The 18,138-nt window shown below is 44.2% G+C and overlaps 1 protein-coding gene across 3 annotated transcripts in view; it reads left to right on the top strand.

Moving 5' to 3' along the window:
• LOC136576956 (uncharacterized) overlaps positions 1 to 18,138 on the top strand; it is a 79,859-nt gene that overhangs the window by 37,246 nt on the left and 24,475 nt on the right. For all 3 annotated transcript variants that reach the window (XM_066576621.1, XM_066576620.1, XM_066576619.1), the window contains 17 exons: positions 3,497 to 3,676; positions 3,766 to 3,965; positions 5,072 to 5,178; positions 5,261 to 5,373; positions 5,563 to 5,727; positions 6,252 to 6,445; positions 6,867 to 6,970; positions 7,595 to 7,713; positions 7,900 to 8,058; positions 8,495 to 8,697; positions 9,164 to 9,267; positions 9,352 to 9,470; positions 9,563 to 9,721; positions 9,857 to 10,062; positions 12,092 to 12,195; positions 12,443 to 12,564; positions 17,788 to 17,955. In XM_066576621.1, the coding sequence (XP_066432718.1) occupies positions 3,497 to 3,676; positions 3,766 to 3,965; positions 5,072 to 5,178; positions 5,261 to 5,373; positions 5,563 to 5,727; positions 6,252 to 6,445; positions 6,867 to 6,970; positions 7,595 to 7,713; positions 7,900 to 8,058; positions 8,495 to 8,697; positions 9,164 to 9,267; positions 9,352 to 9,470; positions 9,563 to 9,721; positions 9,857 to 10,062; positions 12,092 to 12,195; positions 12,443 to 12,564; positions 17,788 to 17,955 (2,526 nt within the window). The remainder of the gene's footprint in view (positions 1 to 3,496; positions 3,677 to 3,765; positions 3,966 to 5,071; positions 5,179 to 5,260; positions 5,374 to 5,562; positions 5,728 to 6,251; positions 6,446 to 6,866; positions 6,971 to 7,594; positions 7,714 to 7,899; positions 8,059 to 8,494; positions 8,698 to 9,163; positions 9,268 to 9,351; positions 9,471 to 9,562; positions 9,722 to 9,856; positions 10,063 to 12,091; positions 12,196 to 12,442; positions 12,565 to 17,787; positions 17,956 to 18,138) is intronic.

Genomic DNA, 18,138 nt, shown 5'->3' with positions numbered 1-18,138 from the left:
TGAAAAGCCATTTAAAATAGTGTAAAAAACAAAAAGGAAAACAATACTCACCTGCCGGGGCTCAGCCACAGATGTGGCAGATGTAGCAGCAGGGAATTCTTTTAACTAGCGGAGGTGAAGGAAACATCTGCCGCATGCGGAAGATGTGTTCTTCATGCCCGCGGGGGTCACGGCAGCGGCGGAGAGGTAAGGTTTTTTTTGTTTGTTTTTTTTTACACTAAAATGTTTCTTATTCGGGGAAGAGCTTATATGTAAAGCCCTTCCCTGAAAAAGAATGCAGGGGTGCCGGCAGACCATTGTTTTCAAGGGAGCCGCCGGCAGCAGCCGCGGCTCCATTGACAACAAGCACCCAGCTGTGTTCACACGTGTTTTTGCTCATACCTAGGTGCGCACCTAAGTACGGACCTAAGTCCGCACAAAAACACGCTCGTGTGAACCCACCCTAAGATGAATATTAAAGGGGCAGTCTGCTTTGGATACCACCTATTTCGTTAGCGGGTCTTCAATTGATAAGCTGATCACAAATCCCTCATGGCTCGGTCAGACGAGCGGAGATCCGCGTGTTTTTCCACATGGAAAAAAAAATGCACCACGTATGCGGGCAAAAATCAGCACCTACCAAAGATAGAACATTTAGGCCCCCTGCACACGGGCGGAAATTCTGCAGTGGGATTTTCCGGAGAATTTCCACCCGTGGAAGCTGCCATAGGATTGCGTTAGAAAACGCAATCGTAGGCAGACGGACGGAATTTGTCTGCACAAAATCCCATGCAGAAAACAAATCACCCGCACAGAAATGTCACTCCCCGGATGCCAGCCCATGAAAGATCCGGAGCCGTGGGAGCAGGTGAGTGCCGCACTGGTCTCTGCAGGGGCTCTGGTTTGGTCCCGCTGTGAGAAATCTCGCAGACGGATTCGACCCGGCCGTCTGCAGGCGGCCATAGGTGGCAATGGACGTGGTCATGTGGATTTTTTCCCACACGCGGTGCGAATCTCCGCTTGTTTGACTGAGCCCTCAGTGATCAGCTGTAATCTTTGAAAAGGTTGTTCCCATCTTAGTCAAACATGGCTGTGATGGCAACACTGCTTCATGTGAGGGGGCTGGATGGTTGAGTTTACAGAAACAACCAAGTGGGGGCTGGGCTATACTGTCTGCATAACTCCCAAAGAAGTCAATGCGAGTTACACATACAGTATAACACAGCAAGCTACTTTGTTTCTATAACTTGGGAGTTAGAGGAACAGCATAGCTTGCTGCGCTATGCTGCCTGCATAACTCTCATTGACTTCTATGGGAGCTGTGGAAACTGCAATCTCCAGCCGCACTTGGCTGTTTCTGTGATCCAGCCAACCCCGACCATCTCGTACAGCTGGGCCAGGGGTGGTGAGGGCTAGAATAGAAAACATACCTTTCTGACTTTTATGGCATATCCATAGGGTCCTGAATATGGAATCACTCTCTATTAGGGCTGTGATTTCAGGCCCTATGCTGTCTATGTATTCCATGGACAGCAGATGGCCCCATTATAGCCTATAGGGCTTCGTGCATAAGCAGAGTGATGGCCCGTGTAAAAAAAAAATCGTTGCATGTCCTATTCTCGTCTGCTTTTATGGATGCGATTGGAACATGCAATGGGCACTGTCCATGTAGATCAGACAGTACACGGATGAGTGTCTGTTTGCTGTCTGATGCAAGTTTTGCCTGAGATTCTCGCAACTTACAATATGGCCGTGTGAATCCAGCCTTAGGGTGGTTTCACACGGTCATATGCGTTTTTCCGTGTGACTCAGCGCAACTTATTTGCGCTGTGAACCAGGCCTGGCGTATTTTACAGTCCTTTTTGCGCTCGCAGGACATGTTCATCTGTGCACACGCCCCCATTTAAATGGCCTAATAAGTTCCAGATGTGTTCTTTATCTCATGGAATTGCGCAGCGTATTACGCACCTCACATAGACTTCTGTGGGGAACCTTGACAACAAACAAAAATAGACCGCGTTCTACTCGTTTGTGCACGCGATAAAGGTGCAAGCAAAAAATGGAAATGTGCATGAATCCATTGAAATCAATGGGTTCTATTCTCTGCGTATTGCACACGTAAATTTTTACGCGCCCAAATTCAGCTGTGTGAAGGAGCCTTTAATGTGGAATAAAAATGCATTTAAATTGAATGAGTTAATTGAGAATATGACCGTTGAGTGCATTATTATACTTATAAGTGGGTCAGTGGGGTGGATATACATACATTTAGATCTGATGGATATCCGCAGAAAGGTTAAAAAACAATTAACTGCCCTACCCAATGGAACGGAAGCTAGGATAGGGGAGGTGGTGGACACCCGGGGCATACGAGACCTGGCGACTATACAGGGGACAGGAGGAATTCCCCCGGGCTCATGGATGCAATATTTGCAGGTTCGTAGCTACCTAGGAAAAGTGAGGCCGGAACGGGGGTGGAACCTAAACCTTACCCCGTTTGAGGAACTATGCAGCAGAGGGGAGGCGCCCAAGCATACCGTGTCAATGTTATATAGCCAGCTACTGGAGGAGAAGCTGGGTGGTCACACTCCCAGGTGGGAGGAGGTCCTGGGTAGATCCTTTCCCGGAGAGCTCTGGAGCAGAGCCTTCCAGCACACCCATAAGATGTCGGTGGCAAGTAGGCTGCAGGAGCTGAACTTTAAGATTTTGTCAAGATGGTACATGACACCAGAGAGGCTCCACGCTCTATTCCCATTGGCTTCAAATATGTGCTGGCGATGCCACGGGGAAGTGGGCTCGATACTACATATATGGTGGGAGTGCCCCATGATCAGACCCATCTGGCGAGACATGGGAAAATTATACGAGAGGGTGTGCAGGGAATCACTGACCCTGACACCTGAAGTGGCACTTCTATCCTTCCCTCCACTAGGCGCCCACTCACTCAAAAAAGGCCTGCTGAAATTTTTCATAATGGCCACGAGGCAAGTAATACCCAGATTCTGGAAAAAGGACACAGAAATCCCTAGATGCGCATGGGTTGGGGCTTTAGACAAGATCGAAAGATTAGAGAGAATAAGATCACAGGAGGATACAACCGGAGCCGAGAATTTCTACCGCACCTGGGCAGTCTGGATAGACGCACGTAACTCTCCTCTAATCACCAGGTGGCTACAAGACGGTAACTGTGAGTAGCCAACTCATACCTCGAGTAGTGGGACAACCAAAAGGCACTAACCTGGACCCCCCCCCCTTCCCCGCCCTCCCCGTATATCATACCTCCCCTTGTCTGTCAACTATCAGAAGATAACGCACACATTATCATAATGTTTTTCTTGTCTTTTCTTTATTAGTTGCAACATTAAGCCGGTGATGTGAACATCACACCACTTTCATAATATGTTAACGTAATGTTATATATGCAACATAAAACCAATAAAAATATGTTGAAATAAAAAAAAAAAAACAAACAAAAAAAAACAATTAACTGCAAATATGATGTATCTTCACCTACCAGCTTTCAGTCATCAATGCACTGAGCACCATGCAGAAGGCGGATTATTTTGTCAGCTCAGACGTCATGCAAAATCTTACTAAAACAAATATTGTGTTGGATTCTCTGCGAGGACCGAACAACATGGTATCTATCAGAGAGATGTTCGAATTTATGATGCAGGCTAATGCACGTTATACAGAGGTAACAGTTCTACTCTCATGTAATAATGTATCCTTAGAAACTTCATAATAAACGGCATCCGGAATAATGCTAAGATCTTTCCATTGTAGGGGAGCTCAAGAATGACACCCGAAGTGAGGGAGAAATGCATGATCACCTTCTTTACAATGTTTGTGACAAATTTAAACTTAATGACCCAAGAACAGATTGCACAGTTCGGGTCTATATTTAAAATGTTCCTTCCCGGTACTAATGAGGATTGCGTGGATTTAATCCCCAATGACATGTCCTGCGATCTATATGCTACAATGTGAGTATTAGTTCATGTATATATATATATATATATACACATACTATGGTTCTTTAGTTTCAGATACACTCTTGCAATATGAGTACCACCAGGGTACACCATAAGGTGGATGATGCTATTTGTGATTCCTTCTCTTGGTGCCACTCTCTATGATGCGCTATCAGACATTGTGCAAATAACCATATAAAACTGTACATATATCATATGGTGCCGAAATAACAATTACACGCTGTTGTCTAAATAATAACGCATTCGGTACTGCCACCACCATCCATTGCAAAGATAATGTACTGCATAGTGCATGAGTGGCATCATAGAGTGCTTAAACAATACTGACTTAGGCCCAATGTCCACGGGTGGATTTGACTTGTGGATCCGCAATTCAATGCGCCCATAGGGAAGCAGTGACGCCTGTAACTGAACTTAAGCATGCGGATTTAATTTGCGGACCGTGTGGTGCAGAAAACAGATCGTAGCACGCTCCATTTCAGTGCGGATTCCGTGCAGACGGGCTCAATAAAAGTCAATGGGTGCGGACCATCCACAGTGCACTGCGGATTTAAAGGTTAAAATCAATTAGGGAGATGGGGAAAAGGCTGGGAGGTGGAGTTGTGGATTGTTTCCCATGTGGATGATCTGCAGTGCATCTGCGCGGAAAAACCATTACTCCCGCAAATGGTTTCTGTAGGTCTCCCTCTGCGGAAATCCGCATGTGAAATCTGATCCACCCGTGGACATGAGGCCATACAGTGACTAAATAGCGGCTCCATTCATACAGTAATGTAATAACTATGCTATACGATGTCATAAGAAAACAACATATAATTATGATTAATAGCACCTACGTCACAGATGTCATAACTTCCGGAGGTGCTCCCCACAAGAGTGGTTGATGAACTCTATGCAACCAATACAGGTAGTCTTGGAGGAAAAGAGCCAAGATTGGGGTAGAGGCAGCTGAATGTTGTTGGCCTAGTGTCCCAATACCTGACCTGTATAATTCAGGCTTGACGTGCTAGTCCAAATAAGTGAACGAAACCAAAACGCATGAAAGATGTAAAATAGTAAATAAAATTGTACCGCTCATTGTTTATCTTGTTCCTCAGGTTTCCGGCATTCGGCAGTGTCATTGCAGACTTATCTGATGAAATTTGCAGTTCTATCGCACAAAAAATGTATACTATTCGCTTAGACAAAAAAAGTGGCTCCTCAGGTGACCTGATATAACTACTTATACTATAAGCTAAAATAGAAGAAAACATGTGATATTAACTATTTGCTTCATGGTCCTGTAGATACCTGTGGAAGCTTGTACACCGACAGCATGTCCTTTATGGGAGGATTCTATGGATTTGACAACTATATGTCATTCTATGATTTGCGAATGATTTACGGTGAATTGAATCCGGTAGGTTTACTGTCTAGCTTTACATATACAGAACATGCCTGAGGTCGTGGCCATTAGATTCTAACATTGGCCCTAAAATTGCTGTCAGCCTTGAACTGTAGCCTGCGAATAACTCAATGCTTTGAGAATCTAATTAAGTGTCTTAATATGAGTTGTAAGATGTTATTTTCTGATTCTCCTGTCCAATAGTTTGACATCCTCGGAATGTGCAATGGAAAACAATTGGCTGAAATATTAATCGGATTCACTGCAGATAATCTAATTGAAACATCCCAGGTTATGGTACAACTTAATAAACTTGACATGAAAAACCTCCGTGGTTTCATTGCTGAGTGTACAACACTGACAAAACAGGTATGAATGAATACATGTATACAATGGTCATAAGAGAAACGGCAGGGACATAGAGTCTTCTGGAAGAGCGGACTTCTCAAAGGAGTAGCTGATATACATAGAAAGTAATGGAACTACAAACTTGTCACAGCAAACTCTGACCTTAGCGGGGTTGGTCTTCACAAAGAGGTGGTCTGTTGAGGAGGTTTAATGCATCGTATTGCCATTACTCCCCAGACTGGGAAATACCTGTTCCTCCCTTCCTTTGGAAGATATAGCGTAGCATACGGCATAAGAAAAAGGAGAAATCCAGCATTCAGTGGTCTAAACTTTAAAACTTGTGTTTTTTCTTAAAGGTTTCCATAAAATCCATCCTATGATCCAGACACACGTTTTAGAGCAGCCTTAGTTATTGCATACAGTTGGGCTCTTATCACTCCGGTGTATATTGTACTGTCTAGCACTTGCACACACTAATTGGATAAGCTGGACTGAACATCTTTTGTATAGAATGTATCATATTATCTTTCTGTTTTCATCCCTAGCAAAACGTGAAACTAAATCCCACAAGCACACTTCTATTAGCTGACGTTCTCACAAGTAGGCTACCTGGTGATCTGAGAACTGCTGACGACTACAAGTTCTGGTTTAACGATAACGCTCCAGTATATATATCCGGTATTTCTCCGGAATTTTTTAACGGCCTGTCAGTCGGTGACTGCGAGTCTCAAAAATACCTGTAAGTTTTTGTCCCTATTTACTAAGTCCGTTCTGTTGTAAAGAATAGCCCAAAGCAGGGCTCATCCATGCTAAGGCTACATGCACACGGCTGAATAATACGTTGTGCCCAAGATTCTCAGGTGTGACTTGCATCAGTCTGCACACGGACATCCCGCCTGTGTGCTGTCCGATGTGCTGAACGCCGCACATTGCCATGTACTATTCTTGACCGAAAATCAGACGAGAATTCGACATGTTGTGATTTATTCGTTTTTTTACTCAAGCTATTCATCCGAGTAAAAAAAAACATGTGCAAACATCAATTCAAATGAATGGGTGCTATTTCCATCCAATTGTCAGGCCGAAATATCGGTTCAAAAGCGGACTGAAAAACCGTTTGTGTGCATAGAGACTAAGGATACGCACTTTTCTTTGTGTAGGGTTGCAGGTTGCTCTAACAACTTCAACATACTGAGTGAGGAGCTAAAGACGGCCATAAGTCAAGAAATCAGAAAGTTTAACTTGGATCAGAAAAACACTAAAGGTAATATATTAACATCACACCAATCTTAAGTATTATGCCATTGGAACTGGCTGTTTCCCCTGAATCCCATTGGTTTTTGACCAGGTGTTACAAAACTACAACTCCCGGCCGGCCCTGAGACGCTACGGATGTCCGGGTATGCTGGGAGTTGTAGTTTTGCAACAGCCACTGATTGGAGACCACTGGTTTAGGCCAATGTACCCACAAATGTAATAAGAAGTCAAAGAATTGTCAACTCCATCTATATTTGACCTAAAATCAGCTATTTTCCAATACTCCAGGGGGCAGGGCATTGGATTGGGATCGATGGCATGCCATCTACCCTGTTTCCCTGATAATAAGACATACCCTGAAAGTAAGATTTTCCAGAATTTTTGAGGACGCAAAATGATTTTTCAGGCTTTTTGAGGAGGCTTGAAATATAAGCCCTACTCCATAATTAAGCCCTGCTAACAGTTAAAAAGGTCAATTTAAATAGTGTCCAGACAGCTATACATGTAAAAAAGTTAAACCTTTTTGAACAAAAATTAATATAAGACACTGTCTTATTTTTGGGAAAACACGGTATGTTATGATTTATAAATTTCCTGCCACTTAGAGTTTTTTTGAAATGACATTTTCCAGGATCTGCTTGTGGCATGGAATCTGGAAACAGCAGTGAATTCGTGAACTATTGGTATGGAGCATTTAGACCGTTTGCATCACTTGCCGAATATATGGAAGTAAATCCTGAATTCAATGCGGTAAATACCCTTCCATTTATGTAATGTATAAAATATAAAGATGACTGTGGTCCATCACAGAGCTCCCCTCTACTGTACAGAGAGCTGTACTCTGGATACTAGACCGCTTTGCATGCGGCTATAAAGAATTTCAATGAAGCTCAATGTCAGATTACAATCCTGTATTTTGCATGATTTGTTCTCTAGACTCAGGCTATCGATTCCCTCACTGGTGCCCAATGTGCACAACTTGTTGCTCAAACGGGAGCGCTGGCGGACAGCGCGAAAATGGAGGACATCTGTATGCGCATTACTACAACAGACAAAATGGGAGACTTTTTGGGCCAACTAAAAGGATTCATTACGGTAGGTTTTCCTGAAACATAAGAAATCCGTTAAAGAAGTGACTGATAAATACTGCAGAACTAACCATAGAAAGTTGATTAAAGTGTTCTGATTACGTGATAGGTTTCAATGGGAATTTAGAATTAAAGGGGTTGTTCACATTGCACTATCCTTTTTTGTTAATGGGGCCACTTGACAATAAAGTGATCACAATGTGTCTGAAGGGAGAACCTAGCAGCAAATGTTCAACTTCCCTGCAGCGCCACCACAGGGCATCTAAAGGACTGCATGATACCCATTGAAATCAGTGTAATGTGTAATTTCCGTGGGCTACTGACTATAGTAGAGGAAGGTTATGAAGCTCCATAGTGACCCACATGTGAGAGCAGGTGAGAGGACAACACTGTCATATTTTTTTATTAGTTTATTCACTATATGCACTTTTATTGTATTGCAGGCCCAAGGGGTTATCATTTCGGAGGGATCTTTGAAAATGGTGTTACGTTATGCATTTGAGGTGTACTCTGCATTCTTCAATACTTTATCACTAGAGCAATGGAGTCTTTTTATGGGCAACGTGGAGTTCTGCTTACAGTTTATCACTAAAGAGAATCTATTTGGTATTCCTTTCCCACTGTCCTGTGACATTTATCAGATCATGTGAGTTAATATAACGTAATTACATGTTGATTGTATGAGGACAACTGACACAGACTTGATATCAAACGAGTGTCATTGTGCTGGTTCTCTACTACTTTCCACCTAGAAACAGCGCCACTCTTCCCCAAAGTCCGTATCAGGTATCGAAAATGAACCTCATTTAAGGCAATGGAGTTGAGCTGAAATACTGGACACATCCTGTTGAGAAAGGTGGCGCTGTTTCTAAAAAGAAAAAATAGCTTTTATGTCTTATTTCACACAGCCCCTTTAAGGATAACATGGCAGCTGTAGCTTCATTTGACTTCATATGTCTGGAAATCGCCATTAAAAACGTCCGATATAGAGTCAAATGGAACAATTTTGAAATTAAGCCTTTGGAAAAAAAGCCAACTTTAGACGCCAAACTTGACTAGCTGCTTTGTAACAAGTATTGACGCCCATCGGGTAATGGTGTTTTTTTTTGCAGAGTAAAGTCTTTAGGCGCTGCATATAATAAAATGACAGAAGAAACCAGAATGGATTCATTTGCATTTATGGCACGTCAGTTAGATAATACTCCTGCGCAAAATGGTAAGTCTGCGGTGGGCAGACGGGAGAGAGACAGGGAGAGGGTCCTACATGACATGCATAACTGATTGAAGTGATATTTTTCAGGTGTACGTTGCGGGCTGCCAACAGACGGCACTGCAGAGTGGTTACAAGAAAACCTTAATGCGTTTGCAGACATTGCAGAAGCAACTCAAAGGGCATTATGGAACATAAGATTTGTACCTGTAAGTACATTCTGTCAGCTCCCAGTCCACCTACCTCTCCTTCTCACAGGTCCATTCTCTAGATGTTCCAAGTGTCTTTTGTATTATTTTAGCTTCGACTCGCTGAAAGTCTCAGCCCCATCCAACTAGGAATATTCACTGCACAGAACACTATGAACAAAGAAGCTATGTGTCAAGTGGCGGCCAGAATGAAGGATTTCAACTCTCAAGACATGGCGAAATTCATTAACTCTTTCAATACAGCCAACCAGGTAAGGTAGATCTTTATTATACCTGAAAACTTTGAGGAACCATTCTTGGTCAATGTTTTTCAGTTGACCCAACCTATTTCCTTGCAGTGTTTTACAAGGCGATGTATCTTCTCACACTATCCTGTTGTCTTGTAGACCAATAAAATGTCTATGGAGAAAGTAACTGCTGCCACTATGCTGGGCACGATCATCGATAAGACAATGCCTGACACCGCCAAATACAGCACCTCAAGTGAATGGGATATGTATTTCCAGCAGCTGCAGTATTTCATGTACTGCTTCAAACCTGAGATGCTTAAGATGATTTTGGCTTCTGCTGATTGCAATTGCTACGTTGCGGCGTAAGTACTGTAATACCTGCTCATGGGGGACAAGGAATGATATATCTTGGTGGTTGGAGCGTGAATTGACATTCTATTAACCGATTAACCCAATGACACTATTGGGCAGCTAAAGAGTAAAGAATTTGTAGTGTAGACCTAGCCCAAGGAGAATAGGGGAAGCCATAGGGGCAACTTACATAAGCATGGCTATATTTCCCCCAATCTGCATAAATCAATATTAATTAGGATTTCTCATTCTAGAGTGGTATAAAATGGTGGACTACTGGGCTGCTTGAACAAGCTTTCCAATGATAGATACTGGCGTTAACTATAGGGGTCGCAAGTGTGAGTGGGCCCCCAAGCCAACGGGGCCACAGACCCCTCTGACCAAGCTGTGCTCACTGACCACACAGCTGTGATCCGGTCCTCCACATGGCGTGGGTAGTATATCCTGCTTGGTTATACATAGCGCTTCCTCCTCGTCCCGGCTGAGACTCCTCCCCTCTGATGGGGAGTAAGCGCTGTGTTATGAGGCAGGAGATGCCGCCCGCCCCGTGCGGAGGACCGGATGATTGTATGAACTGTGCGGTCAGTAAAATATAATTGTTTCTATTGTGCCCAGCAGTCACCATGGTCTGACCTGTGAGCGCCGCACTGCAGGACCCCCGGCGGAGCTCACATACAATGTAACAGACAGTGTGGCATGAGAGGTGGCAGGGCGACTGGAGAACCAGGGGGGAGCAACCTGTGTGATAGAGGAGGGAATTGTAAGGGGCGTTCTGTGTGATGGGGGAGGGGAAGTACTATAAGGCCGCTCTCACGCACAGCGCTTTTAACAGCGTTTACCGCAACGTTTCAAATGCCACGCTAAACGCCATAAAACTCTCCCATTGATTGCGAGGGGGCCTCACAGACTAGTTTTTTAATGCAACGCTTTTTTAACGCCACGCTTTTCAAGCGCTGTTGGCTCTATTTACACGGGTTGTAGTGCTTTTAAACGCAGCTCATCATCTGTATTTGAAACGTGTGTTTTACCGCCGCGGTGTGTGGGAGTGGCCTCAGGGCGCATTCCTGTTTTTCTGCATTAAAAAATCCACGCCAAAATCTGTGTCATTTTCATGTCAAACGCCGTACCGTTTAGACGCAATTTAACCCGGATTTTGGTGCAGATCCGCAGCTGATTTAACCCTTTCAGTAGACGACTGCAGGGGATCCCCACCAAAATGTTCATTAATTTCACGCAGAAAACATGCCCCTTTTCTGCTACTTGTGAACGCCCCCCCCCCCCTTCCCCTTGCCAGTTTCACATGGGCGATTGCGATATTGCTGAGAGCATTCAGGTCACCTGTGACTTTTGTTACTGCCATCATTTAGTGCATCAGTGTTAGGCCACTCTCACACATCCGTTTTTTAACGCGACTACCATGGTGTTTTGAATGCCGTGGTAATCGCGGTATAACGCTCCCATTGATTTCAATAGGGCCTCGCAGTCTTGCGCTCGAATGTGGGGTGCCTCGATTTTTGAGTGCTGTCTGCTCTATTTTACCGCGATTAACGCACCTCATCACCCATCGCAATGATGAAATGCATTAAAAACCGCTGTCGGATGCAGTAACCTGCGTCCGAGAACGACAGTAAAATCGTGGCAAAATGACGCGATTCAAATCGCTGCGTTTTGCTAGCCTTGTGTGTGAGACTGGCTTAACGGTACAGGCACAAGTCACAGAGTGTGCCGAATGTGCACATCATGGTGAGGATTTTGTCGGGGATTTTGGTATGGAAAGGCTGCCGATTTTCTGCAGATTTGATCGTTTGCACTGAAAAGGGCAAAATCCGTAGGGAGCATCCACACCCTAAATCCGCACTGCGTGTGGATGAGACTTTATGGAAGCTCATCCACATAACTCGTACTATGATATCTGTGCACTTCCGCTACCTATGAACATACTGCTGTAGTACTCGTGGTGGGTATGGATCGTTTTACTAATTACTGTGTCTGCAATTTCTTCTTTGCTTTATAATTCCTATTTTTATTTTTCATCCTTAGTGTAAAAGCCCTCAGTGACGAATATAATACATTTACTGATGAAACCAGAGCAGGCCTTGCCACAGAGTTACTAGACTTCCTCAACAGACAGCCATCAGATGCAGGTAAGGTCTGTGTAGACTGTAATATAGCAGCTAGGCTTTCGTTCATCGGATTTAATATGCTGCCTTAGCCCTGTACCAAAACCTTGTATCCAAGGTGAGGAGGCTAGTTGTTGCCCCTGTACCCCACACACATGCCCCCCGGCCTCCACACCCTTCAGCGATGCATTAAACTTCACGTATAGAATATATCCATCTACTGATACCAATGTGTAAGAACATAAAATAACAAACTATCCCACATTTACAGCTCCCTGCCCCGTGAGTGGAGAAAACAGCCTGCAATCCTCTGGAAGGCTTTTTGGAAAATTCGCGGGCCAACTAGTTGTTCAAAATATAATTTCAGCATTAGATTTACGTGATGGCGAAGCGGTAAGTGTACTTTTTAGTAATTTTTATTTTGTAGTAAGTATAGAAATTGTTTCTAGTATCCATTTAGAGAGGAAATATTCAGGTTTAGATGTCTGCAGCGCCACACCTGTCCATGGGTTGTGTCTGGTATTGCAGCTCCGCTTTATGTAAGTGAATAGTGTTGAGCTGAAGTAGCGCATACAACTGTATGTGGTGCTGTTTTTGGAGGAAGGAGCGATGTTTTAGTAATCTTGGACCACCACTTTAAAAGAGCACAGTTTTGGCGCACAAACAATGCAGCGATGGGGTTTAATCTAGTCTCCTATTGAGATAGAGCAGTAGGGGGAGGCTCCTGCTGCAGCCAGTTGAGAACAGAAGGAGGGGAACAGGGCTGAACTTCTGAAGAATTTCTAAAGCTGTTTTTTGACGGATTCATTAGCGCTCAAAAAATCATTCAAAAAATGAAAGTGGATGATAATCGTTCAGTTTACACGTGAGCCACCGGCCGAACGCCAATTGTGAGGGTCTCTCTTATTGTCCACTTCAGCCGGCACAAAAATGTGAGATAAGGAACGATTAGGGTGCGTTCACACGAGCGCATAAACAGCGCGTTTTTGCGCCCAATCGTATATACGTGACCATCTGAGGCGTTGGTTTCGAATGTATTCGTTCGCACGGGCGATTTTCCGGCGCGTAAAAATGGCAACCCAAAAAAAAAACGGAACATACGCGACCGAAATAAGCGCCAACGCATATTCGATGGCCGAAAAGATAGTTTGCAAAGTAGGAACAAACAATAATACGCTTTCTGGCTCTGGTCATGATCGCCGAAAAACGTTCTTTACGGCGATTATACGCTGCGGACGTGCGAACGTAAATACGCCTACGCTCCTGTGAATGCACCCTTAGGGTGTTTCACACTGGTGAGAAAATTGCGCAATTTTTGCCTGATGCGATAGCCAGTAAAAAACAGATTAGGAAACCAATGATTTACAACGATTTCCTTCCCATTATTGGTGTTTTCACTGATGCGATGTTGAGGGAAAATCGCAGCATGCTCTTTCTTTCTGAGGCGTGCGATTTTTTTTTTTTTTTGTCTCCCATGTTTTCCTATAGAGGCGTCTTTTTTTATCGCATTATAACGCAGCGAACGCGCGTTGCGATGCAATTTTAACACTAAAAAGTCACACTGACTTTTGCCATAACAAATATTTGAAATGTTATCGGGGGCGGCAGCGATGCGAGATTATTCTAAAGAAAAGCACCGCTGATGCTCAAAAATCGTGGGAACAAAGACGTGATTTTGCAGCAATTCTCTCGCGGCAAAATTGCGATCGCCTGTGTGAAAGTGAATGAGAACTGCGCGGTTCTCAATAAGCATCATGCAGTCTGAACAGGCTGCCCGGGCACAAAAGAGCTGGTGATGATGTCACCAGCTCGCACGCTCGGGTTAACGAGAATCTTGAGATTCTTGTTCTGTCTAAAAGGGCCATAAGGGTATGTTCACAGGGGGCAAAAATGCTGCGCCACTTCCGATCACCTGACCTTGGCACTGCACTCACTGCATGCTGATGGGTACAAGGAGAAAGGCTGCGCTGATAATATGAAAAAATGCAAGTTAAGAGGAGCGCTGTGTCTGCCGATTCTGACTCTGCTGTGGATGCAGAATTTGCCACTGCAGTAATTCCGCACTAGTTCTGCCCCGTGCGAATGTACCCTTTTTTTCCCCTCATAGTTTAATTGAAAAATGATCCGTATAGAAGGAAGAAAAAAAGAGAGCAGAGGTAGTACTACATGTGCATTACCAGTTTCTAGCACTAGGTGGTAGCAAATTGCCAATTGCTCACCTTTGCTAGTTGTGCTTCCAATGAGAGGCTGTAGAGTGAATGCAGGAAACCTGATGCCTTGCTAAAGCCCTTCCAACTTACACGATGGGATCCTCAAGTAGACTTGCTAAAAAAGAAGCAAAAAGATAGGGATTGGGTAGCGTTACTCCGATGCGCTATGCTAAAACACACACTGACTTTATTTACATTGACCAAATTGACGCCTTTCGCCCCCAACCCGGAGCTTCCTCAGATTCAACTGCCATACAGAAAACTCAGTCCTCAGGGCTGTTTTCAGGATATCCTAGAGCATAAACACCTGTGGCAATGTCTGAGGCACCGACAAATAATTCCATCACCTATTGGGGGGGAGGTGGGCGTAAGAACTAGAGTTTTGGGAACACTTTTGAGGCCGATGTCACATGGGCGAATTTGCGCAGCGTATTGTGCACGCAATAACGCAGTGAATAGAAGCCATTGGTTTCAATGGGTTAGTTCACATGAGAGTATTTTGTGCGCACTTTTTGTTCACGCAAAATCCCACGCAGCCTATTCTGATTTCGTACGTCTTGCGCATGAACATAGCACGTATTTAACTAATTCAAGCATTGGATTCCAATGTATTCATTCAGATGAGTGATTTTTATGCACGTAAAAAAAAATCGTGAGTATAGGACATCGGCGACCGATTTTATACGGTGAAAATATAGGTCTTCCCCTATCTTTCGACAAGATACGCTGGAGACTCCCGTAGGCTTCTATGGGAGCTGGAAAAAAAGGGAGGGGGAGGGAGTTTAGCTGCGTCCAGCGTTGGGACAAGAAGTCAGCTGCCTCTATTTAAGCATCCGCAGTCATTCCGAGAATTTCTGCCGACCGAGGGATTTCTGCGCTGCAGAATACCTTTTTACCGACAGGCTGCTGCGGCCCGTGTGAATGGATGAGAAAACACTAATTTAGTTTGGGACTTGATTGCGTCTTTCTTCCTTTCATGCAATTTTTTTTTTTTTTTTTTTTTTTTCAGCTATCGGTCGAGCGTAAAAACAGATATGGTCGTGTGAAAGAGGCCTAAGTCTGCGGCATGTCAATTAGTTGCAGCAAATTCTGCCCCGTGTGGAGATCGGCTAAATGCTGACATTTTACCAAACGCCCGCATCCGTCATGAAACATTTAGTTCCCCTGTCAGTTTGCGCTGCTTTCTTATCAGGAATAGGCCGTCTGCTCTCTACCTTTTTGTCCCTATAGGTCTATTGCTTTTTCTTGGGAACATGTGTCATTGCGTCGCTGATGCCGGGGATTTTCTCACGCTATAAAGTCGCGTAATTTTATAGCAAGAAAGTTAATAGAACTTTTTAATGTTAAAATCGCAGCGCACGAAAATCGCAAGTTCGTGCTGTGCGGTGCGATAAACGAGAACGCTCCATAGGGAAACACAGGCTACAAAACATAGCAAGTATGCATAAAGCATACCGTGATTTTGTTTTCTCGCAATGTAGCAGCTTACAAAATATCGCTCATGTGAAAAAAACATTTGGAAAACATGCACTTTATAGCGATGTCGCCTGTGTGAAACTGGCCTAATGGCTCCTTCACAATGGCGATCGCGATATCACCGCGACAGAACTGCAACAAAAATGCTGCTTTTTTCCCATGATTTTTGAGCATCAGCGCTGCTTTTTCTCGCAAAAATATTACTGCCTCTTGTGATTTTCTCGTGTGTTTTTTCACACGATTTTCCCGCGATTTTTAATGCAAACGTTAACAGGACTTTCTAATGTTAAAAACACATCACATCGCGCAAAAAATGCAAGTTTGTGCTTTGCGATGCGATAAAAAAGAGGCCCCTTAGGGAAACATGGGAGATTAAAAAACGCAAAATGTAGAAAAATAGGACATGCCACGATTTTTTTTTATTCCAACATCGCATGAGTGAAAACATCGCAAATGTGAAGGAAACCATTGAAAATCCTTGGTTTCATAATTCTGCGTTTTCACTCGCCCCCGCGGGTGATTTTATCACCAGTGTGAAGGCGCCCTAAGGCCCCCTTCACACATGGCAGAGTTGTTGTGGGCATTCTGCAACGGAATACCCACAGCAATTCCACAAGAATTCTGCGGTGGGAAAATCCACATGTAAATGGTGCGCAGTTGGTTCTGTTTTTACTTGTAGAAAAGCTATGGCGTTCCACGCTCGTATTTCAAGGGCTGAATTGCGCAGAGCGATTCTGCAGCGTGTCTATTTATGTCTCTTTAAGGCAGGTAGTAACTACTAGTAGACGGAGGTCTCATCTATGATTGATTAATAATCCTTTCTGCATAGGTAGAGGGAAGGCTTAAAAGGACAGGGGTCTTCTCTCCTATAAGGCTGCCTGTCCACGGGCGAGTTTGCATTGCGTTCCCCGCGGCGATAATCCAGCCGCGGGGAACGCGTTAAAAGCTCTCCATAGCAACGCTATGGAGAGTGCAGCCACCCCGTCCACGAGCGGAGAATCATTGCGATTCTCTGCTTGTGGCAAGCAATTCGCAGCATGTGATTCCCCGTGGTCAGCCTATCTTTCAGATCCGTGTGCCGGCTCCTGCATCTCCGCCGTGGGATACTGCTACGCCCGTGGACACGTAGCCTAAAGGATGGGGACAGATGGGGGGAGGGGTAGACAATGCCAGATTTTCCATTGGTGACATGAAATACTTGGAACTTTATCGTTTTTGGATAACTCAACCTTTTTGTAAAAGGGGTTGTTCAAGCTTATTGGTAAAACCCCTTCTGCAAGCAGAACGATTCTTATATTCACCTCTCCCTGCTCCCATTGTGTCCCACGGTGCTCCCCTCATTGTCAGCCAGCCACAGTCTTATTACCAGATGTCACAGGCACCGCAGCCAATAACAGAGCCTGGTGCTCGATCGCTGAGCTGTTATTGGCTACAGCGCCTGTGACGTCCAGTAAACAGACTGCGGCAGATGTGATGCCGGAGGGGAAACCCTGTTGCAGCACTGCAGGACACAGTGGGGAGAGGTGAGTATAAGCCTATTTATTAGGGCTCCTGTCCACGGGTGATAGTTCATTGCGTTATCCGGCTGCGGGTTATGCAGTGAACGCTTTCCATAGTGTTGCTATGGAACGTGCAGCCCGAGGTCCATGAGCAGAGAATCATAGCGATTCTCGCTCGCGGGATTCACAATACAGCTAGCGATATTCCATCCCGGCCGTGGAGAGGGAGCCTTATGCCACTGCTTGCAGAAGGGGTTTTACCGATCAGCTACACCTCTTTAACTGAGATATTTCAAGACCTTTTCTTTACTTTGCCGTCTTCATTTCTGGATTCAAGATATTCTTTCTTAACTTAAGTTTCCATTAGATATTGTAAAATGTTCTAAAGCATAAAAAAGTCTTCAATGCTGTGAATTTTCATCTGTTCACAGATGCCATTATTAGGCGTAACGTCGCCTGAGCAGACAGCTGACTTGATTCTTGCGGAAGGTGTGCTCAACGATAAAAGCAAAACAGAGATGCTCATCAGTAGTATGGGGACAAAGGATTCTGAGCAGACATTCATGATACTGAATAATTTGAACAAAAAGATGCAAGAGGTAAAGCCTAATCAATATCGTTTATCTATCTCTATCTATCTCATATCTATCTATCTATCTATCTAATATCTATCTCATATCTATCTCATATCTATCTATCTATCTATCCATCTCATATCTATCTATCCATCTATCTATCTATCTCATATCTATCTATCTATCTCATATCTATCTATCTATCTA

The sequence above is a fragment of the Eleutherodactylus coqui genome, chromosome 8, assembly GCF_035609145.1.
Source record: "Eleutherodactylus coqui strain aEleCoq1 chromosome 8, aEleCoq1.hap1, whole genome shotgun sequence".
NCBI classification, from domain to species: domain Eukaryota; kingdom Metazoa; phylum Chordata; class Amphibia; order Anura; family Eleutherodactylidae; genus Eleutherodactylus; species Eleutherodactylus coqui.
This window is presented reverse-complemented; position numbering and strand designations above follow the sequence as displayed.